Genomic DNA, 24,192 nt, shown 5'->3' on the forward strand with positions numbered 1-24,192 from the left:
TGGAATCACTGACTTCTTGTGAAATGCTAATTTTATTGTGTGGTTTTACAAGTAAATGTGTGTGTATATATACAGCTCTGGAAAAAATGAAGGGACCACTGCAAAATTATCAGTTTCTCTGATGTTACTATTTATAGGTATGTGTTTGCACAAGTTCATATTCATTTATAAACAACACAATACTAATGTTTTAACTTGGGAAGAGTTCAGAAATCAATATTTGGTGGAATAACCCTGATTGTCAATCACAGCTTTCATGCGTCTTGGCATGCTCTCCACCAGTCGTTCACATTGCTGAGTGTTGGGTGACTTAATGCCACTCCTGGCACAAAAATTCAAGCAGCGCAGCTTTGTTTGATGGCTTGTGACCATCCATCTTCCTCTTGATCACATTCCAGGGGTTTTCAATGGAGTTCAGGTCTGGAGATTGTGCTGGCCATGACAGGGTCTTGATCTTGGTGGTCCTTCATCCACACCTTGATTGACTTAGCTGTGTGGCATGGAGCGTTGTCCTGCTGGAAAAAACAATCCTCAGAGTTGGGGAACATTGTCAGAGCAGAAGGAAGCAAGTTTTCTTTCAGGATAACCTTGTACGTGTCTTGATTCATGCGTCCATCGCAAACACGAATCTGTCCAATTCCAGCCTTGCTGAAGCTGAAACACCCCCAGATCATCACCGTTCCTCCACCAAATTTCACAGTGGGTGCGAGACACTGTGGCTTGTAGGCCTCTCCAGGTCTCCATCTAACCATCAGACGACCAGGTGTTGGGCAAAGCTGAAAAAGATGACCTTACTCCAGTCCTCTACGGTCCAATCCTTATGGAACATCACGTCTCCATGTCCCATAAATTACTTTCTTATTAAACCAGCTCAGTTAGGTGAACCCAAGACGATCGGTTAAATTTGTGGCAGCAGTGTTTGTTTTCCCGCGGGCTGCTGTTTTTCTCAGTCATGACGTTTTTATTAGTTACGGACATCTGCCTCAAACTCGTAAACAACAACACGTCATCGTCCATCACGATGTTTGACTGTAGACATCGCCCAACCCTAGTTTCAATAAGCAAAGAGTCATAACTGTAGTTTCGCTTGGCGCAGATATACTAACACAAACCTGTCTGGGGTCAGCCCGTAAGGCAGCATCTGTATCGGCACAATGAAACTGTTAATAAAAGGTTAAATCTTACAGTTGATCAGTGAATCACCCTGCAGACCTCAACACCGTACACAGATGTATATCCGCCTTCACCCTCAAACAGCTTCAGTGTCAAACAAGATGTTCAACTTTGTTTGTGCACTTTCTCAGAAACCTACAACTTCTATTGCCCCAATATCTAACACAACGTTGGTGGAGGAGTCTTTTTATGATGTGTGTTTTTATTCTTGCTGCCAAATGTGAAGTGACACATCAGTCAACAATCCACCAATCCACACAGGCCACCTGTGCACGATCATCATCATCGACTTGGAAAAACATTGTGTGTTTAGTAAAGGGTGAATAGCAGATGTATGAGTGATTCAAGGTTCAGGATGACTCAGTCAGTTCAGCCCCTGAAGTTGTACCTGAAGTCAACTTCAGTTCACTGCAAACAACAGGTGTAACCAGAGGTTTATGCCAAACCGTGTCTAATAAATCTGTCAGTTATATTTGTTTGTCAGTTAATAGCTTGATGCACATTTCTGGTTAGGAGGGTTTTTTAGTTTGCACTTGCACTATAATACTAATACCATTAATACAGAAAAGTCATCAGTGTTACCCTTTAGCTTGTTTCCAGTTTTACGTTTAGATTTTTTTTTATTTTTAGACAGTTTTGTTAAAACATGCAGTCTGTGCTCAGTCACTGGGTCTGAACAGTGCAGACAGGGAGCAGACAGGGAGACTGTAACGCTGTGAACAAGAAACTCTTGTTTTGAAAGTCGTGGGAACGAGAATTTAAAATAGGAATTCTTGGTCAAAGCCTTTGAAAAGACTCCGGTTCAGGTTCAGGTGCTTTTCTGTAATGACACGGTTGAAGACAAAAAGCGAGAAGAATCTGACACAGTCATCATAAAATATTCAGTCAGCCCAGATCTTTAAGCAGTCGCAAATTTGACCTTTTATTTCAGTGTCGTAGAACAAAGTAGTTTAAGTAAAGACGTCGTGTTTAAATATGACTTTGGTAAAAGTGAAAGTCTGGAGAGTAACTTGAGTAAAAGTCTGACAGTATGACATCAAACTGATATCAAATCAAAATAAATGATACATATATTTACATGTATGTATACAATAAACTGTATACTATGGCTCACCAGCCGAGGTGATTATCGGATCCGCTATTATCTACGAGCATTCCTCTGAATATCCGTATCATTTCTTTATTTTATTTTTATTTATTTTTTTATATCAGGAGACAAACTCTGTAGTCTGGTTCTACGGCAGCCGATACTTCTTAAAAAACAACAATAAATGCTTCACTGTGGTCGGTAACGCAGATTGTAACATAACTGTGACATAACTGTAGTAATATATTACTGAAATATTATAAGTATCATGTTTTACTATCTTCTTAAATCTGTATTTCTGTAAAATCTGATGCCTCTTCACTCTGTTCTTCTCTGGTTTATCTTCCAGGTCACCGCGGCGGAGAGGAGGTCGTGTGGCTCGGGCATCACTTGGCGATGCCTCGTCCTGCTCAGTCGTCTCCTGGATCCACACGCTTTACATATATTATATTTTATATCAGATATTCTGTCAATGCAGTTTGTAAACTGTGATTTTGTTGATCTGTGCGACATCTACTGCTTGTCTGTCCTTCCTGTGGTTTCTTCCATCTTTTTTTCTCTGTTAAAAGGTTTTTTTTTCTCAACATGTGAAGTTTTTCCTCACTTGAGGGTCTAAGGACGGAGGATGTCGTTCACTGTACAGATTGTAGAGCCCGCTTACCAACCCCAGCTTTAACTAGGTGGGACAAATTATCACTGACCCCTCCCATGTGTTGTATTCAGAATATGAACTGCTCCCACCAGGTTGATGGTAAAATACCTGAATAGGTATAAAAACTCTAGTGAAACCCCTCAGGACCGGAGAGTCTGGAATGTTACCTGAATATATGTCAGAACTTGTCTGTACTATGCACTTTCTCTGTTATTGCACTTGACTGTATGCATGTATTTTTTATGTGACAGTCTTTTTGTCGGAGACAGATGTGCGTAGGGATATAAATAGGTCATCTTGAATCTTGAAAACCAGCTGACGTGGCAAAAAAGATAAAATACATATTTTCAGAAACAGAAGTAGGCGAGTAGATCACTTCCTGAACGATGTAAGAGTCGTGGAGAGCTGCTGTGTTTTCAGAGCCCGGTCTGCTTTGTCAGCATGATCAACCCCGAGGGCTTATTGTAAGCATGCAGAAGTGAACAGACACACCTTCGAGAAACATCCATGCATGTGACATTCAATGTTATAAAAGCACACATGAGGTGAGGGGAGAGAGGGGGGAGGTGTGACGGAAGGTGGAGGAAAACCGACGTAGGTGTGTCTTCAACAAAACGTATTTAAGGGCTCATCGCTTTGTCCCGTTTGGACCTCTGGATTCTGATGAGCACAGGCGGGCGTGTGCCTTGGCTTGCCTGCACTCATGGCTCGGCTCTCTCTCGCAGAAGTGGGCTTGCTGCTTCTGTTAGTGCTGGCCCTGGTGAGTACTCAGCCTGAGGCTACACAGAACCTTCACCTTGACACACCAGGACTCTCTGCAGGTTGTGTGGAAACCTGTTGTTGGCAGAGAGGGATTAAGCCTTTAATTGGACTCAATTGCATTTAGATGTTGTTAATTACTGATTTTGACAAAGCAAATTGATGTAAATATACACTTGGCTGCATAACAAAGCCAGATGCAGGGTTGTCAAGCATGCACGGCACCACCCACATAGTAAATAAGATTCTAAAATAAATAAGACTGATGCATTGTCATGAATACGTTTCCATGGTGAGTCTACAGCGTTTGCAGGAGCTTCTTGTGGCAGCTGAACTAAACCACAATGCTATTTTGAGATACCTGAATTATAATGTTGTTGCTGATGTAGTGAAAGCTAAGAAGTGGTGTCTGTCTGTTGGGCTTGTAAGACCTGCTGTGATACAGTATGTGCATCTTGAGATGCCTTTAAATGTGTTTCTCAGAATGAACTTGACCTGTGTTATTGTTGGGAGGCTTTGGAGTTAATCGAGATAATAATAATACTAACTATTATTATTGTTATTATTATTATTATTGTTATTATTATTATTATTATGCCCTTCTGGTCATTCTGAACCTGCACGAGACTTTGACCTGATTAAACAAGAAGGAAAACCCACCTGATTCAATATGCGTACAGTTTAAGGTTCAGGTTTGAACGATCATCCGTTTAGAAAAAGATCAGTGACAGACAGACTTCTTGTGTCGGTCTACTGTCCATTATCTGTTCAGGAAATTAATCCTTACATGCATTAATTATTGAATCAATGTGTGTTTATTCTCCTAAACAAGGGAAATCAATCCAATAACTTTATTTTTGATGTGTTATTTTGAAGGAGAAAAGTGATTCAGATTTAATTGTTAAATCCTTTTATTCTCAGAACCACACATGTAAAAACATAATTTTATCGTTTAACTTCAAACCAGGTTATAGCAACATTGTTCTTGTACTTTTTTTTCTTCAGTGCCTACTGGCCCTATATTTGGAGTAAATGGCCCAATACTTATATAAAATCTATTCAAATGTTAATTATATCATAATTCATAATAAAACATACAAAATAAGGCAGAACATAATAACGCCTCAATATGCAGAATACTCCCTGTGGGGCATAATGTCCGCTGGAGTAGACAGATGTATTTTCAGACAAAGAATAAAAGAAAAATGCAAAATCTAAGAAAAATATGTATCCATTTAAGTATTTCCAACACCTTGTATTTATGATGCCATATCTCAAAATGACAAAGAGACAGAAAGATAATGATCAGCTGGAACAGCGTACGGCTCTTCACAATATCCATACATCGTCGTGGACACCGTGCATGAGGGGTTAATAACAGGTGTTCGTAAGAAAACAAAAATAAGATTCATTTGATAAATAAACTTCACAGTCAGCTGGTTCATAACCTTAACAGGCCAATGTAACAACGATGTTACACTGAACTTTGTTTTTTCTCTAAAAAAGTTGGATCATGTTCTTTGTTTCAGGCGTGTACAGAAACACAGAGGTTAGATATTTGATGTTTAAACAGTTTTTGGTCTATTTTTCTTTCATAATATTTAATCTGTCAAACTAATGGAAGTAAAATGTAAAAATACACATTTAAGTGTTTATCTGAGTTCAGATTTCTGTCCTGGAAACGATGCAAACTATCACATAGTTCATTCTCATTTGCATGTTCAAATATATATAATATATATATATTCTTTTTTTTTTTATTTTGCCAATCTCATTATTTTTTGTTTAAAGATGTACAGAATTTAACAATACGTATCTTTAAAGGCCGTTTCAATTAGCAAGACACTTCAACTTCAACTTCACCTTTCACAGAAGCCTCAGGTGAGCTCCACTGTTTTTAGCAAAAGTGGAGCAGCATGGACAACAGAGAGGGAGAGTGGTAGCAAGATGAGGAGGAGGAGGAGGAGGAGGAGGAAGGCAAGCACATGTTTCTGATGAAATCCGTGCAACAATGTTGCAGTATCAACTACAGTATATACGTTTACAGTCCGACTCTGTGAAACAGGATTGTGAGTTCAGCCCAATTTGACAAATTGGATAGAAAAACGTGCATTTTATCCCACTCTGAAACTGTAAATTCACAGTACTGTATTACAGTACAATACGGCAACAGTCTTTCACTGTATGTACGATAAATTGCAACTTATTTTTGGACCAAAGAAAAACCCAACAACCCCTAACTGTTAACGAATGAGAAAATCGAAACAACTTGTAAAGTATACATTTGAATACGTCCCATGAAGCTCAAACACACCCGTCAGCCCCAGCGTTAACGCCACTGACAGTTCAGGTGGAAAACATTGATCAAGTCGTTGCAGTGCAGTGTTCTGATGGGAAACCTCGGGCCCTGGCATTCATGTGACTTCGCACGCACCACAACCACAGTGTTAGGGTTTGTTCAATGGTTTTTAGGCAGAACACAAGCTCAACCGCACCTACGTGGTGTTAAATGGAGCGATGGACATTTACCGCCTGGTTGATTATATTGTATTTGCTCATTATCAACTGATTACAAAATTTAACTCTTGTGGTAAACATGACGGCCAACTGTGAGGCCAGTCTCCTGGTGAAATCTGTCACCACAGATCAGGCCTGGGTGATAAAACCACAGCAATATGCACCAGCCATTGATGCGATAGTTTCACGTGTGTCCATTAAATGTGGACCAATAGAAAGCCTATGGATGTATTCTGATGATCTGCTGCTTTCCTACTGCACCCTGTTCTCCTGCCGTGTTCGTGAAGGCAACACGTCCACTCGCAATGTGAAAGGAGTTAACTGTCCACTTTTAGCAGGTTTACCCGTGTTAAAAAAAACTTTCGGTGTAAAAGCCATGTCAGGCTCTTTACCAGTTCCCCGTGCTGGGAGTTTTGTCTTCACACATTGTGCCTCAGGGTGCTGAATGCCAAACGTCGTTCACATTCAGTGCTCGTTAATCCCACTTCATGTGAATGTTGATGAGCCGGACGACACTTCAGACACACCTGTTTATCACACTCACTCCCTCTTCCACAGAATTAGACAAGCTTCCATGTGCAGTGTTTTTTTAAAATGTTTTTTATATTAATTAATTAATTAACTATTAAATTACCTGACCATTTTACAGTCATGGCAAAGTCAGCACTATGTGAACACACACATACCCATCCTCCATCCATGTTTCATGGAAATAGTAGTTGCTGTAGTTTTTGATGTAATCCTACTGACAAACCAAGAACCAACAAACCAACGAACGGGCACGGGTGAAAACAACCACCATGGCGAAGTTAAAAATGTCTTTCAGAGACAAGGCTGGCATGTGGTCACAGTCCATACAGTACTGCACTCTGTATGCTCATTACAGTGTCCATTAAAGCAAACTCAAGTGTATGTGTGCTTTTCTGTTTCAGATAACCACTGCTGAGGCAAGAAAGAACAGGCCGGAGACACTGAGGAGGCAGAAGAGAGAATGGATCCTTCCTCCTGCCAAGCTCAAGGAGAACACCGACTACAGCAACCGGACGTTTATTGCCAAGGTAATTATTGCGCATTAAAAATCTTATTTCCCATGTTTATCATAAAGAGGCATTATATTTAAAGTGGCATAGTGCCCAGATGGATCAGCTTCAAAGATCTTAAAAACAACAGACATACAACTGGTTTCAGTCGTGTTGTTGGCAGCAGCAGTAAAGAACATGTTTTTACTTGTTGGGACCATTTTATCTGTTCCAGTCCCCAACTGTGTCATTTTTAGGGATTGTGGCCCTCGGCTAAAGCTCGAGTTAGACTCTGAGAGAAGTCTTGTTACAATAGCGAGGCGCCAAAGAAAAGAAGACGAACCACCTTTTTTTTATTTTTACCTGCTCTGATAAGAATTGGCAGAGCTGAAAGTAGTGTGTTATTTACCCAAGATATTTTAGACCAGCCCTTTAGTAGTAAAACTGTTCTAGGTTTGTTTATTAAACCTAATAGTCATTTTTGAATCTCCAATAAAGCAAATATGATTACTAAAGGAGCCTACTGAGCACAGGTCCAGGGACCCAAGTGGACAGGGCCCCACCCCCAACATACAGCTACGATATAAAGCAGGTATTTAGGTCCTACTTACCTACTCAGCCAGCAGATGGTGGCAGCAGAACGTGGACTATTAAATTACCTGACCATTTTACTCATCTTTTCAAGAAATTCAGCCAACGCCAATCTAATCAGGCCAACGTTAGATAGCTTATAATGCTGAGCTAAACATGTTCGCTAACCATACAATGATGCTAACTTTCACAACTGACAAACTGCCCTATCCGGGTGTGTTTTCAAGTGCCTGATAAAGTTAGACGTGGTCGATCGAGCATCCTTTATTTTGATTCTGCAGTCAGGGCATTTGGCGAGTCTTTTGTTTGGACCTTGTGTGAAGTCTTTATAGCCAAAGGTGGTGACAGACGGCACAGCAGCCGCCAGCGTGCCTGCCACGGTACTGTTTTGGGCTGTGTTGTTGCTGCAGGATACGTCATCATCGGTGGCCTCGTGCTTGTGAAATGGGATGGAGGGTTGTTGGGTGGAAAAAACATATTCAGCATTCCCATGAAAAGAGACCTTACTGAAAGACTGAAATAACAATAATGGTTGAATTTACCATCTGTGTTTTGTTCTCAGATTCGCTCTGATAAACAGCAAGTTCAACCCGTGGAGTATTCCCTCACTGGAAAAGGAGCTGACAAGCCACCCATCAACCTCTTTATTGTGGATCCTGTCACCGGCTTTGTGAGAATCACTGCTAAGGTAGACCGGGAAGAATACCCATTCTACAATGTAAGTATGTCTTTTAACACTGTACTGTATGGTCTGAGCTTCAATGAATGTCACCAGGCTTCTTCTCACACCTGTTTTTGATGGCTGCATTTTTTGACAGCAATTTGAAATTGATTTGAAATCTGACCATGCGATAAGTTCATGTGGTTAGCTTTCGTCAGAGGTGTCAGGATTAGCTTGTACTAGGGATGTAATGTATACCAAACACTTGAACAATGTTCTTTAATAATAAATGTTATGTGTACAGCATTAACACTGGGAGGACAGCTGAGAACATGCAATTTGTAAGGGGACTTTGATTTGAAATGTATAGATAAATTGTTAACTGTCTTAACCATATCCCATGTAATTCCTGCAGCTAACAGGCGTTGCCAAATTCAAAAATGATTCCAGAGCAGAGCCTGACATACCACTGGTTGTCGAAATCCTGGACATGAATGACAACGAGCCTTACTTTGAGTTACATGCTGGCAACATCACAGAGTCCAGCATAAAAGGTACGGCAATTTTCTCCATCAGCCCAGCACAGTGGCGGTGAGAGCGGCTGTATGTAGTGGAGCAGCTGGTGGAACAGTTACAGGATCTGATTAAGATTAAAATTGTTTGATTATGTGACTCAGGTTTAGGTTTACATATTGTAATGTATTGTAACTATTAAATACTTTAAATTTGCACTGGTGTCACATCCCCAGAGACAACCTGATTTTACTGATCTACCAACACTGATTGTTAAATGTTAACCATGACATAAGCTCCTTCAGACTGAGGGTTATGAGAATGATCTGCCGTTTCAGTGTGTTTTTGTCCTTTTCTTTACAATCGCAGACAGTTTGCTGATGTCTCAGCAGCTAACCAACTGGCTAGCTAACGTTACATTGTTAGCGCCTGTGTGTACATGACAGTCCCGTGTTTTGGCATATTACGCCTGAAATTTAACTTTAACATCAGTGCAGACTAACAGGGTAGGAGCATGCTAATCTAGCATTAGCCTATAAAGCACCTCTAGCGCTGGCGGCCAGTAACGAAGCACCTGTTCTCTGTATTTGAGGACAGAAACACCATTGACCTCATGTCCAATCACTGTATAGTTAAAAATATTATGAAGCTGTTATTTTAAGGTAAAATACTATTCATTGTCTGCTGGATCATAATCTTTGATCACAGGACAAAACTTTGAAAGGTAGTTTTATCATGGCTATAGTGAAGACTGGGCGTAGTCTGATTTGTTTAATCGAAACATTGGCTGGATTTCGCGTATGTGTGAGCACGTGTTGGATTATACCAACATCTTCTTGTCCCGTTGTGATCCACTGCAGGAACCTTTGTGATGGAGATCGAGGGGAAGGACAATGACCAAGGAGGAACAATTAATTCAGAGCTTTTCTATAAAATCATCAGTCAGGAGCCAAAAGGCCGCGGAAACATGTTCTATATAGACCATAAGACAGGAAAGCTGTATGTCAATGAGCCCACACTGGACAGAGAGGTGAGGCTGCTACTCACTGCGCATTAAACACACCTCACATATCCTGAAAACTAAGCTAAAAGCTTGATGAGATCTTTTGACTGACAGAGATTAGACCTAATTTATGCTATCATTTCATTTGATGGGGTGTTTCTGCATAATTACTCTGAGCTCTCATAGCTATACTGAGCTATGGTCAGTGATCAACTACTCATACTTCAACACAGTTTGAAAATTCATATTCAGTTTTCCAGCACCTCACCCCGTAATCATTTGTAAATAAAAATACACTGCCCACACTGTGTATAATTACACTGTTTATATACAAGTCTATTCTATTTCTTATCTTTTTGTTTTATTATATTGTTTATTTTTTACTTCTATTATTGTTTATTGTAATATTCCTGACCTTTGGCTGTTTCCTCATGCGGGACAAATTCTGATTCTGATTCTGAAAGACGTTGTTGTTGAACTTAACAAGGTTTTTCTCAACACATTTTGCTTTGCTGTTTTTCCTCCGACAGACTATTGACTTCTATACACTGGTTATAACGGGGACTGATATGGGAGGAGGTGAAGGCGGGCTCACAGGGACCGGAACCGTGGAGGTCAAGGTCCTGGACATCAATGACAACCATCCCACTCTGGAAAAATCTGAGGTGAGAAATATGGCACACACACCCACACAGTGGGACAGGGAGGAGACATTACTAAACCAAAGACATTACCCCTGAGTCATGTCAGATAGATTGTATTATTACCTCATTAATATTGTAAATATTAAAAATGTTAAATGTCTTCTCCATGTCTGTTCCTTTAATGGTGTGTTCCCCCACCAGCAAGCATTATTTGTGTTTATTCCTGTTACTCAAAGGAGTGTTTATTGTTACCCTAACCCTTAGCACAGAAGCAGTTTTGACATTAAGCTTCATGTTCTTGCTCTGTTTGCAGTACCAAGGCTCAGTGGACGAAAATGTTCATAATGTTATTGTGATGAGGATCAAAGCTCTGGACAAAGACCTTGAACGCTCAGACAACTGGAACACTGTCTTTAATATCGAAAAAGGAAACGAGGACGGGCTCTTCTCTATTGAGACGGACAAAGAAACAAATGAGGGCATCCTGAAGCTGATTAAGGTATTTAGAGTTGTATGATGTAACTTTAAATATTATGTTTTTTTGATGTGTTTTTATTTCAATTATTGTGTAACTTGTGTTGGGTATGCCCCTAACATTTGTATGCTGCCTCTTATCTCTTGCCGCGGTACCGTCCATCCCCACACCAAACAGCCTGTGGATTTTGAAGAGATCCAGAATCTTGAACTTGGCCTCAGCATCTCAAATGTAGCTCCTTTTGTAGAGGGTGGTCCTGTAAAGATGGATGCGGGCATTCAGGTTGGAGAGGGTGGAGCTGCTGGAGCCGGTGCTGGAGCCGGTGCTGGAGCTGGAGCTGGTGTTGGTGTTGGCGCTGGTGCCGGAGCTGATTTAGGTGCAGGTTTGGGGTTGGGTGCAGGTCTGGGTCTAGGTGCAGATCTGGGTCTGGGTGCAGATCTGGGTCTCGGTGCAGATCTGGGTCTCGGTGCAGACTTAGACTTAGATGCTGACCTAAGTGCAGAGTTGGATGCAGGACTGAATCCCGACATAGGGCTTGGCCCTGGAGTTGGGGTTGGACTTAATCCAGGAGTCAAACCAGGTCCAAAGCCGAGGCCGAAGCCGAAGCGGAAGCCCAAGCCGAAGCCAAATCCAAATGCACCGAAGAGCTATCCCATTAAGATAGCAGTAAATAACATGCCAGAGGGTCCAGCGTTTAAACCTGACACCAAGAATGTTCCTGTATCAGAAGATCCAAATGATCAACCTGAGGATGGCGTGCTCACCGTGTTCGCTGCCATCGATCCAGACACAGGAAAAATTGCTGAAGACGTAAGGTTAGTCAAGCTGCAGTTAACACAGCTTTAAACAAGTCTTCAACCAAGCTCGCAGCTCTGTGAGGCTTCACTTTCACACAGTCATGTTTGGAACGCTACCATGGCCGCGAGTTAACATGCTGTTTCACTTACCACAACTAAATACAAAGTAAAGATGAGTTTGATGGGTATGTCATCAGTTTTGCAGGTATTTTAAACCACACTCTTGAATTAATTAAAATGTGTCACTCCAAATTGTGTAATACACCTGCTGGTTCACTGTGAAAAAAAAAAGAGGAAAACATACGGAGGTGGAATTTAATCTCAGTATTATGTTTTGAGTCACGAATTGAGTCACCTTGCCTGGGGTGTTACATTTATTTCAGACTCTGCCAGTTAAAAAAAAACAAATGAATAATTCAACGAATGGGATTGATAAATGATCAAAATATATCTGGCGAGGGGACAAACCAAACCAACCACATTTCACACTCTTCAATTAACGACGAACAAGGGACGACTCCCCGGCCTGAGGGACTATTGTGTATCGGCCCGACTACTTTGTATTGTTGGATTGAAGATTGAAGAGAACATATCTGTTGCTAATTCAGCCAATTCAGGCACGTTTAGGGGACAAGAGACTAATTAAGACTTTAATGGAAACAGGAAATAAATGGATTAATTTATCTCTGAAAAGATAAATAAAAAAATAACTAATTGGTGGTTCTTATTAGCGCCTATTGGACAGATTCACGGCTTAAAAGTAAATGCAAGACTATACAGGGGTCTTCAGGAAATCAAGGTAACCAAGCTCCACCATTATAAAACCAAAATGTGAGAGAGAAACCATCCTTTGAGATGGATATGAAGATCGATAGCTTGAGCCGGAGAGCAATTAGCTGAGCCGAGGGGAAACAGCTACACTGGGTGAATTAGTTGAGCTTTATATGTGTTGGTACGTGTATTTCTGATCTTTGGAAAGAGCCAGGCCACCTGTTTCTCCATGCGTCCCGTCTTTATGCTAAATGTAGCTAATAGTCTGCTGGCTTCAGCTACGTACTTACACAGATGTGAGAGAAGCACTGACCTTCTGCCGTGAGTGCTGAATGTTGAAACAGTTTCCTTTTACTTATTAATCTTCTTAATGTTTTTGTTCCTTTTCTCTCATATTTGTCGTGACCCAGTTATGCCAAAGCCTATGACCCAGATAACTGGTTTACCATCGATGAGGAGACAGCTGAGATTAAACTCAACAAGAAACCGGATCGAGAGTCACCATTTCTGGTGAACGGCACCTACATTGCCAAGATTCTGGCCATAACCGATGGTAATACCACTTTTCCTTGTATGCTTCTTTTTTTTAAACATTTATACATTTCTGTTTGAACGGCCTTTGCCTTCGCTGCTGAACTTCTCTAATTAATTCAAAGCTGTTCTTCTCCAAGCATGATTTATCACCTCTATGTTTATGAGTTTAGTGAGCAGTTCATAACTGTAGTTGCCTGAGGTGACGTGTGATTTATGGTCTTTGACAGAACCCGCCAAACCACCTTGTGACTCAGGGTGTGTCAGGCAAAGAATGAGAAGAAGCCCATGGGTGAAATAAACATATCAACTGCCAGTTTGAAATGACCTCAGAGAAGACGCTGACGTTACAAAAACACAATTTAAACTGAGCACTGTTTAGATATGTGAAGCAGCAATGTCAGAAAAAAACTATATAAAAAAGACAGAAATAAAGACTTAGGAAACAGTGTTGACTGATGTGAACTTAACTCTACAGAGCGGATCTTTGTGGTGTTTGCAGTACAGTCTGTGTGCCGACTAACTCAACTTTCTGTCATCCTCAGACATGCCATCAAAGACAGCCACGGGAACAATAGCCATTCAAGTCGCTGACTCCAACGACCACTGTCCCACCCTGACCACCAGTCGCAGCAGTCTGTGCTCTGACAAAAAAACTGTTTACGTCACTGGCTTCGATGAGGACGTCAGCCCCAATGCTGCTCCATTCACATTCAAAATTGTACCTGATGGGACACGTGGTAGCTGGGACATAGAAGTCATCAATGGTAAGAACATGTGCAAGGTGGTTTGGCAGCCAACCCAGACGTACCAGACGCAAACTCTTTCTTTACTCTTGTATTAGTGGTTGTTGTAATACTTGTTGTTTTTGGCACAGTGTACATGATCAAGATATTCAAAATTCAGTCGATTAAATCCAGATTGTTCTTGTAAGTAGAACGATGTTGGTCCCTTAAAGGGGCATTTTGGAAGATATGGCCACAATTTCTGTTTAAGACACTTAAAAATGTAACTAACAGTGTGAACGTAATGTCAGAAACATCTATGTACTGTGTTCCAGAAGTTAACATGCTAACCAGCTATCCCCAGGCTGTCTTGACTGCCAATACCACTTTGAACCTCAAGAGGCACTAGTTAGCAGAGATGGTGATGTGCTTCCCCTCCTGCATTTTTGGAGCCACCTTTGAATTCGGGCCATATTTTACAAATTACACCTTTGAGTCAGAGTACAAGTTTGAAGATTTTGATTTTGAATGTGCCAAAAAACATTGCAAAGCTGCTGAGTCACTCAAATAAACTCAATTCAGTTCAAAGCCTGATGCACAAATTCAAAATACTGACTGAATATTTTACTTGATGTGCCTGTGTGGTAGCATGCAGTAGAAATGGTAATCGTATTAACTGTTCTGCTGGTATTACTGCTAAAGTCACAACTAACAGAAATAATGACAATACAGTGTGAGTTTGACAGCCTTCTACTCTTTTTGTTGTCTCCAGACACGACTGTTGCCCTTCACTCACTTGAGTTGCTGTGGCCCGGCAAATATGAGCTGCAGGTGGAGGTGGCTGATGCTCAGGGTCTGTCCTGCCCAGCCGATGAGATTTTCACTCTGGACGTTTGCACCTGTGTGGACACAGAGGACTGCGGCACCAGATCAGCAGCCTCATATGGACAGGGCTCCACGACTACATCATCTAATTTCTCTGCACCAGCCATTGGCCTGCTGATAATGGCAATGTGCTTACTGCTGTGTGAGTTGAGCTTCAGCAGAACACGCCGCTACACGTTATTATCACAGTTTAAAACAAATATTTTACTGGTTTTTAGTTGATTCATTTCTAAAGACTGTAGTTTTTGGCCTACTCAATTTGCTGAAGGTATTACATATCCAGCTTCACTGTGTAAGACATAAACCTCTTTGCATTATGCAAGCAAGCACAAACACTCACGGGTGAAACACGCATCCTGCGTGAGCAGCTGCGTGTGTGGGAGGACGTCTTGCTTTTCATTTTGGCACCCATGTAAACAGGTTAAAGCAGAAACACCGCTGGTGCGAACCGTGCGGCTCATGCACGTGTCAAGCGAGGCTGCAGAGAGATTTGAAGTCTCGCCTATAGCTCGTATTAGTTGCGTATTAGCTCAGCAATGAAGCCGCCGCTGTTTCCCACCGCTGCTCTGACACGAATCTCCAACTGTGTCACCCTGCAGAGGAAACTATCTCCCGTTACCACTGATATACATCCCTGTGCCAGGTTTAAAAGCGTAGTCGTATCCGCACCACATGTCCGTAACTATGCATAACACAACGTTGGTCGACTAGCCAAGGAAGCTAAGCTAAGAAAACTGTGTATAAAAACGTCCTGACTGAGAGAAACAGCAGCCGGCAGGGAAAGAAACACTGCTGCCACAAATTTAACTGAGTGTCTTGGGTTCTCCTAACTGAGCTGGTTTAATAAGAAAGTAATAAATGGGACATGGAGACGTAATGTTAGTGAACTGAGCATCAACATGCTCCTTTTCATTTCCTCTCTCCACACATCACAAACAACAACTCAGGACGACAAGTGAAGGACAGTTTTTCCCTCCTGCTTTCTCTCTCTTTCAAAGTGGGTGAAGGAAAATCACGTCATTGTTTATACTGATAATTATCAAAGGCATCAAGCACAGACAGAACAGTATTCCTCAATAACTATTCACAATGGTTTTAAATGAATACCGCATGAAACTCTTCAGTTTTATGTATAATGGATGAGTATAATGCTGGTTGTTAGCAAACCAGCAAGTGTACTTACTGAAAATTGAAGCATTGTGTATTGCATTATGCAGTATGCAGAAGTATGGCTTAAAAAAATGACTTTAGCATAAAGGCACAAACCTCTGTGAGTCAGCTTGAAGTAAACATCACAGGATTCTCAACATTTTTCATCACTGCTGTATAAAATTCATATTTAATATCTTGTTTATGCTTTTGTGTCTCTTGTAATTATAATATTTTGACACAAGATGCAAAAAAACCCAGCTTACTTTACAGTGATCTGAATGTTTTGCTTCCCTCTGCAGTCATCCCTTTCCTCCTGGTGTTCTGCCAGTGTGGAGGAATGGACACCGTCTTTGCTGACCAATTTAATGATCTGCCATTTGACGCCAAGGAGCATCTCATTTCCTACCACACTGAAGGCAGAGGCGAAGACAAGGTTTGCATTTTTGCCTCCTTCTTAAGGGAAGAAAAAGGAATACCACACCTTTTTAAATTTTCAGTTAATTCAGTTTTAGTTTAACAATGCACAGAATCAGATACGTATAATCTAATTGAAAATGAATGCTCACTGCAATATCATATGGGCTACTCCTGTCCATTGACCATAAAAATAGATAGTAAAGATGGCAAAAATACCAAAAAATACCTGGCTCCGTCCATGAGTTCCTGCTCAGCCCCCTTTGTAAATCACTTTTCTCAGCCCAAGGAAATATTTACAGGAATAGACCCCCATGGATCCAAATACATAAAAGAAAGATGCATAACTGATCTTGTTCGAGGGGCCCTGTCTACATTTGAACAGCCATCTCTTTTATTATGGTGATCTATGGGGAAAATGCTTTTGGGGCGGAAGGGGAACTTTTCACGGCAATACTGCCTGTAGCCAATGGGCAAAATAAAACTGGAAGCAAGGCTGAGCTGCTTGTTGCTGCAGACAGGTTGAGAAGCAAGTATGAAGATAAATCCACGTTGTAATCCCTAAAGAAAAGGGATTAAAGAGAAAAGCGCTCCTTGACTCCAGGTGTTTACTCCTTCAGAAGCTCCAGGGTCTTCCCCCCGAAAGGTCAAGTCCAATGGCTTGCATTAGCTGAGATGAAACATAGCAGACTGGTTGTGGCCAACTGTCACTCAAAGCAGCCGCTCCCTTTAATTATACATTTAAGCGAGTGAGTTAAAAACTCACGTCTTCTCAGTTGTCATGAACGAGGAGAACATGGAGGGTTCAACCTTTCTGCACCAATTCTAAAAATGTATTAGGCATTTTAGCTTTCAAGTACTTGTCGTAGAATTAATACAATAAATTAGGTTAAAGGTTTAACTGAAATAGCACCAACCTATACCAGGATAGCATAATAAGCCTGTTCCATCTACTTTCAGACTACTTTCTATAGAAAAAATATAGAAAAAATGTATGACGTCCCTGCTCAAAGATTTAAAGCTGCAAATTAAAAATACAGCTGCAACTGGTGCTTTCTATTGTGTGGAGACCGATGACTTTTAAGCCCTACATGACCAATGTGCTTTATTAACATACATAACTTGTGTTATTAGATAAAAATGTGTCTTCTGGTCTTTCTTTTTAGGAAGTGCCACTCCAAAGTATCCCTGTCATGTTGGCTAAACAGTCGAAGGTTGAAATGGCAGCAGCACCGAACTTCAGCAGCATACCTTCAAAATTCACAGAAACTCATCAGACGACAACCTACAATGAATCTTTTCAGAAGTATCAGGAAACCAGCCAAAGTGCGATGGAGGTCGACAACGCCTACTTCTTATCAAGAGGATCAATCAACCATGGCAGTGCTACATACAGGCAAACACATGGCACCCAAAACATGACAGCTCTGTACGAGGACATAGCCCTACCTGACACTTTCCTCGATGAATACTACTCGCAGGTACTTCGTTTGCCTTTCAAGCAGCTTTGTCTTTTTTTCTTTCTTTTTTTCCACCGCATCTTTGACCTACAAACATATGTACACAATTCATTGACACCAGTGTTTGTGCTGTTTCTTTGCCCTCAACAGAAAGCGATATGTGCAGTGCCGGTGAAGGACAGTCTGCTGCTGTATGATTTTGAGGGTGAGGGCTCATCCGCTGGCTCAGTGGGCTGCTGTAGTCTCCTGGAGTCTGACAACGACCTGCAGTTCCTCAACAACCTTGGGCCAAAGTTCAAGACTCTGTCTGAGATCTGTTCTCCTCCTACACCAGCACCCAAACCCTCTGTGACAGCCAAAGTAGTAGACACTGTCAAAACCACTGTTGACATTGTTGAACCGGTTGTTAAGCCTACAATTAAGCAAAGTGTTCAGACAAAACATACCGACGTTAAGACAGAGAAAGTCGTGTCATCTACTAACATCTCCAAATCTTCTGTCAGCACTGTTGGCACTGCCCGGTCATCCATGACACTTCCTCAATCCAAGGTTACTAACATCAGTCATTCCTCCAATATCAGTCAATCTGCTACTCTGCCCCATCAAACCCAGAGAATGGTACTACAGCAGCAGCCAGTTTACTACACTACCAGCCCTGTACTACAGCCCATGCACTATGTAGTTCAACCACAGCTTCAGAACACAGTTCTGCTGGCAGATGGGATGCATGGTGCCAATTTTCCAGGCTATTATGTAGTCAGTGGACCCCAGACGCATTCCTCCGGACTTGTAATCGGTGGACCCCAGTCGTCCTCCTCCGGACTTGTAATCGGTGGACCCCAGTCGCATTCCTCCGGACTTGTAATCGGAGGATCCCAGACGCATTCCTCCGGACTTGTAATCGGTGGACCCCAGTCGCCTTCCTCCGGACTTGTAATCGGTGGACCCCAGACGCCTTCCTCCGGACTTGTAATCGGTGGACCCCAGTCGCCTTCCTCCGGACTTGTAATTGGTGGACCCCAACGTTCCCCTACTGGGCTTATTCTCCAGGGCTCAATGAGCCCTAAAAGCCCTGCCAGCCCCACCAGCCCAGTCAGCCCCACCCTGTTGCTACCTGTGAGCCCAGGTGTGCCTCAGGGCTCAGGCCTTGCGGATGGCTGGAAAATGATAGGGCCAAATCCTGATGGTACTTACATGGTAGTTATGGATAAGAGGAGTCCAGGTGAGGCAGAGAGAGTGGACCCAGGCTCATCTCAGGGCACTTTGCCCAGAGGTGCTATCCTGGTAAAAGAGGCTGCTCCCCCTCAGGGGGCGTTAGGTCCAGCAGCCCCAGGGAAAGTGTGTACTGTTCTGCCAGGACACACTATTGCTAATGCAGGGGGTGTTGTCGCTGTAAATAGAAATTTGGGGCAATCGTGGATTGGGCAGTCTGGGCAGATGGGGTTAGGGCCGGTCGTTTTGGGGGTTGGTGTTGGGCAACCACAAATGGGAATGGGACATGTAGTCACAATGAAACCACAAGTCAGACAAACTGGAATTTGGCCATCTGAGATGAGTCCAGTTGGGATGAGGCAGGTCAGTGTAAACCAGCTCCATGCAGTTCCTCCATTGGAACAAACATTGGATGCCAGTGGTATCCCAAAAGCATGTAGAATAGATTTACCAAGGGAAGGCGGGACCATCAATGTTGTAAATAGCGTCATTACCCATCCGCCTTTAAAGGAAGAGATTGTGACGAAAGATCTGTTTAAAGATGACAGTGATCCAGCTCAGAACATACTTGATGATAAAGTTGAAGAAAAGCAATCACAAGATGTGATCCACACCTACATATCAGAGCAAGTTGTCCAAAGTGAAGATGCTGTGAAATCATTACCAGGTGCAGATGTACTACAGACATCATTCGAGCAGTTTGATACAGTGGCAGAGAAACCAGGAGATACAATGGAAGAAATAGTGCCAGATCAGTTGGATAAAAGCCCTGAAGCTCCATCAAGCAATTTAACAGATGTGACAACAGAATCCAAAGACCCACAAGAAATCCCAGAGGAAGAAACCAAGGCTCCACAATCTGAGCAGCAGGAGAATCGTGTTCCCGCTGATGGTTTTTCCGAGGAAGATATCTCTGTGGTCACTGAAACTTCCTCCAAAGAAGATGTCCTACCTGGATCAAAAGTTACTGATTTAGTTTGTACAGAAGAAAAGATTGAAGAGACATCAGCATCTCCTCAAGGAGAGGAAGCCATTACTTCAGACGATCAAACACATTGTAACATAGAAGAAAGTGTAGCCAACCAGGAAGCAGAGCCTTTGAAAGAAGAAGTGCAAGAACAAGTAACACCTGTTCAGCTCAGCATACCTGAAGCTCCAAATGACGTAGCTGAAGCTTCATCAGAACCACAAACAAATGAAGTCACAGAGGATCAAAGTGCTCCGCAATCTGAGCAGCAGGAGAATCGTGTTCCCTCTGATGGTTTTTCCGAGGAAGATATCTCTGTGGTCACTGAAACGTCCTCCAAAGAAGATGTCCTACCTGGATCAAAAGTTACTGATTTAGTTTATACAGAAGAAGAGATTGAAGAGACATCAGCATCTCCTCAAGGAGAGGAAGCCATTACTTCAGACGATCAAACACACTGTAGCACAGAAGAAAGTGTAGCCAACCAGGAAGCAGAACCTTTGAAAGAAGAAGTGCAAGAACAAGTAACACCTGTTCAGCTCAGCATACCTGAAGCTCCAAATGACGTAGCTGAAGCTTCATCACAACCACAATCAAATGAAGTCACAGAGGATCAAAGTGGAAGGGAGCTTGATGAAGAGGTCACTCCAGCACAGACAGTTGTTTCAGACATAGAAACAGATCAGGTTATTGCAACATCTGATAGTATCCAGGCAGAAGAAAATGTGGAGGAAAGTGTCACCGGTAATGCACATGAAGAGGTTGAAGCTCAGAGGGAGCAATTGTTTGATTCTGCAGTGGGACTCAGTAGTGTTGGTGATGAATTGTCAGTAACTCATCCAAATGAGATTTCAACAGACACTGTGAATGAGTCTGAAGAGAGGTCCAACCCTGATCAAGACACGGTGCTGGAACTACAGGTGAATCCTAGTGAAGCAAGCACAGATATTGTTGATGCTGAAGCAAACCCATCATTGCAGACTGTGTGCCGTGAGGAAGAAGATCTGGAGACTTCGACTTTGACATCAGCGTCGGAAGAAATTGGAAATGCACAAGTAGAGGGCTCTGAGGTGCCAACCATTGCAACATCAGGGCAACTTCTACATACAGCAACAGACTCTGGCCACAATGAGGAAGATGATGATAGTACAACAGCAGAAGCAGGAGTAGAAAAGGATCAAGTCGAGTCAGGTGAAGACGGTATAACTGATGGAAGGGAAGAGGAGATAATTATGGAGGAAGAAGTGTCACAGCAGAGTTTCAGCACCTCAGATGACCAAAATGAAGACATCGAAAGACAAGATGCGTTGAGCACAAGTTCTCAAATGGAGGATAAGTTCATCTCGGACGACAACATAAGTAATGAAGAAAAAGACGAGGCTGCTGTGGAGGACATTATGACACCTGTACAGCAAAATATAGGCATCTCAGATGACCAAGACCAAGAGAGTGCCCAAGAAGATAAATCAAGCAAGAGTTCGCCAGGTGACGATACCTTTCTTGCAGATAACGAGGGGGAGACTGTGGAGGTAGTTTCATCACCCCCACAGCAAAATGTTAACATCACAGTTGACCAAAATGGAGAGATTGAAAGAGCCGCTGCATCACGAATAAGTCCTCCAGTGGATGATCTGCTCATCTCAGAAGACAACATCAGAGAGGGAACGGAAGAGGAGGACGAGGTGGGGCCTGTGCAGCAAACGACTCGCATCTCAGATGAAGAAAAAGAAGATGCTTCCAATACAGGGTCCCAAGAGGACGATAAGCTCATCTCAGATGAACAAGATGAAGAGAGTGACAGAGAAGATGCACCAGGAACAAGTCCTCAGTTGCAGGATCATGTCACTTACTCAGATAACATACATGATGCAGAAAAGCAGGTTATTGTGGCGTCGCCTTCGCTGCAAAATACAAGTGTCCCAGACCAAGATGATGACCGAGATGTTGAAAGTGCAAAAGAAGAGACATCAGTCACAAGTTCTCACTTAGAGGAAGAAGGCATTAGGCTTCACCAGATGTTAGAAGAGGACTCTCGTTCTCTGGAGAGTGAATGTTTGGAGATGAGTCAGGAAGCAACATTGATGGTGACTGAAATTCAAGAAATGCCTTGTGAAGTTACAACACATGAGGTAAAACAAAGAATCGACTCTTCTCCGACAGGTGACATAGCTCTTGATATTCCTGAAGAACTAGTGGGTGGTGCTAACATGGAGGGTTTGGATGATGTGGTCACATCATCAGACGAACTCAGATCATCCAGGGTGGCCACAGGGCAGGTGTCTATGTCCAGTAAAGACGGAGGGACCAGTGGAGGCATAATGGGATCTGGACAGGTAGCTGAGGGTGAAACAACCCAGTCTGATTACAAGAACACTGATGTGATTCAAACTGACCAGAGTGAGGCTGGAGATCTCACTTTGGATGAAGGCAAAGAAGAGATCGCTTACGACCAAGAGATGAGAGAGGGATTAGATAATGCATCCAGTCAGGTATCATCAACATATAATTCAGAGATTGAAGTAATTGACGAGACCTTATGTTCAGTGTTGGAAACAGACCCAGGCTCAGCAGAGACAGGAGCTGCAGGTTTGATTGCAACGAGTGAAGCAGCTGAAGAGGCTGAACACCTCGTTCAGAGTCAGAGCGTGCAGACGATTGTAGCGGCGGCAGAGGCAGGCCCAAACACTGTGGGGGAAGCTGGTTCGACAGAGGTTGAGTTGAGTGCTCCTCATGACGTGTGTGTGGCTGCTGCAAGCGGTGGTGAAGTGAGTCCTGTTGAGCTTCAGACAGTCATCAGCCAAACTCCTCGGAACAAATCTAGAAAGGGGAAAAAAGACTCCATCAAAAGTCCAAAAAGCCCGTCTGGAAAGTGTAAGCAACAGTGACTGCTGTCAGTTTGAAGCTGTGTTAACAACTGTACCATAGTTTCCCTTTAGCGTTAAATATGGAGGCAGTACGACACAGTTCAAGGGCAACTTTATGCATCAGTGTTATAAGAAATTACTTGTGACACTGCAAATATTTCTGAATTTAAATCTGAAACACCTTTAAAAATAAAAAGCTGGCTTTTAAAGGGTCATACCTTTTGAGGTAAATTCTCACGTGTCATTGAGGACTTTAAATACCGATGGAAAGTGTGTGGAACGTCAATTAATCATAATCGAAAAAATATAATGCACATTTTATAGTTTTGATTGTACAAACCAGTGGTGTGTTCCTGGTGGTGGGTCACCTGTTTACAATTAACTTCCACATTTAGCTGAAAAGAAATCAAAGGTGAATAATCTGTCATTATTAACTCACCTCATGCCGATGGATTCACAGCAAAACAGTGTTGCAGCGTTCTCCTGAACAATTGAATAGATGGGCACTTTAAAATTTAACAAAAATCTTTAAAAAAAACAGTAAAAACACATACAATGGCTCCATACAGTTTGTATCCAGAAGTGATATCATGTGGATGATGAAACTTTACCCAACTCTCCATTGGCACTGGGGTGAGTAGATAATGACTGAATTTAATTTGTTTTTGGTGAACTGATCATTTGCAGTGTCTCACATAATGTATCTTTTGTTTGAGCATGTAACCACAATTGTGTAAGCGGCGTCTCTTCCTCGTTGGCATCAGATGAAATGTAAATGTAAACTTTTGCTTGACAGAACATGTTTAACAGGTTGTGGAAGATGAGCAGGAGAGAGCGTGGGTCTACTTGTCTGCACCTGCATGTGGGGGAAGTGTGTTAAAGCAGTAGATTGGTGATTTCTTCTTCATGTCAGTATTTTTTTTCACTATATCACTATTTTTTAGTAAAAATGCATTTTGGGAATTCTGAATACTGTCATCATTTCATTTAAGAAGTCAGAAATTTGACATACAGTAATGTAAAGTCAATGTGCTTTTTCCTGTTTTTCTACTTTTTTCTTCCTGTTTAAACTTCTATAATGAGGGAGTGGTGTGCTGACGGCGTCTTAAAAGTCGCTGAGCGCTCTCAGGAGTGAGGCACTTTTGTTCGACCTATAATTACAGGCAAGTGTTTTGATGGAAGAGATAAGTGAAGCAGCAGCTCGTCCCCCCGACTGGAAAAAATACAAAGAAATGATCTCTGACTCAAACGTGGGTCACTGTACACAGAAAGACTAATAATTTAACACATTTGAGTTTAGATTGCATATTGTTTTTTTCA

At 42.2% G+C, this 24,192-nt stretch overlaps 1 protein-coding gene across 1 annotated transcript; it reads left to right on the plus strand.

Annotated features, from left to right (window-relative positions):
* The first annotated feature begins 3,552 nt into the window (after positions 1 to 3,552).
* Positions 3,553 to 23,835, plus strand: LOC311258460 (uncharacterized protein). The gene is made up of 14 exons (XM_084354729.1): positions 3,553 to 3,672; positions 7,121 to 7,246; positions 8,361 to 8,516; positions 8,875 to 9,013; positions 9,833 to 10,002; positions 10,506 to 10,640; positions 10,933 to 11,118; positions 11,272 to 11,909; positions 13,073 to 13,215; positions 13,739 to 13,960; positions 14,691 to 14,945; positions 16,255 to 16,388; positions 17,536 to 17,850; positions 17,980 to 23,835. The coding sequence occupies exons 1-14, from the start codon at positions 3,616 to 3,618 to the stop codon at positions 22,891 to 22,893; spliced, it is 7,590 nt and encodes a 2,529-aa protein (XP_084210855.1). The 5' UTR covers positions 3,553 to 3,615; the 3' UTR covers positions 22,894 to 23,835.
* Positions 23,836 to 24,192: the final 357 nt, after the last annotated feature.

Source organism: Pagrus pagrus (assembly GCF_965226575.1).
Source record: "Pagrus pagrus genome assembly, chromosome: 6".
Lineage (NCBI taxonomy): Eukaryota > Metazoa > Chordata > Actinopteri > Spariformes > Sparidae > Pagrus > Pagrus pagrus.

Bases quoted from the DNA above. Each gene is read 5' to 3' on its own strand.
- LOC311258460 (XM_084354729.1), top strand. From the start codon at position 3,616: ATGGCTCGGCTCTCTCTCGCAGAAGTGGGCTTGCTGCTTCTGTTAGTG. The intron at 8,517-8,874 runs GTAAGTATGTCT...TAATTCCTGCAG, and splicing joins AAGAATACCCATTCTACAAT to CTAACAGGCGTTGCCAAATT. The intron at 13,216-13,738 runs GTAATACCACTT...TGTCATCCTCAG, and splicing joins GATTCTGGCCATAACCGATG to ACATGCCATCAAAGACAGCC.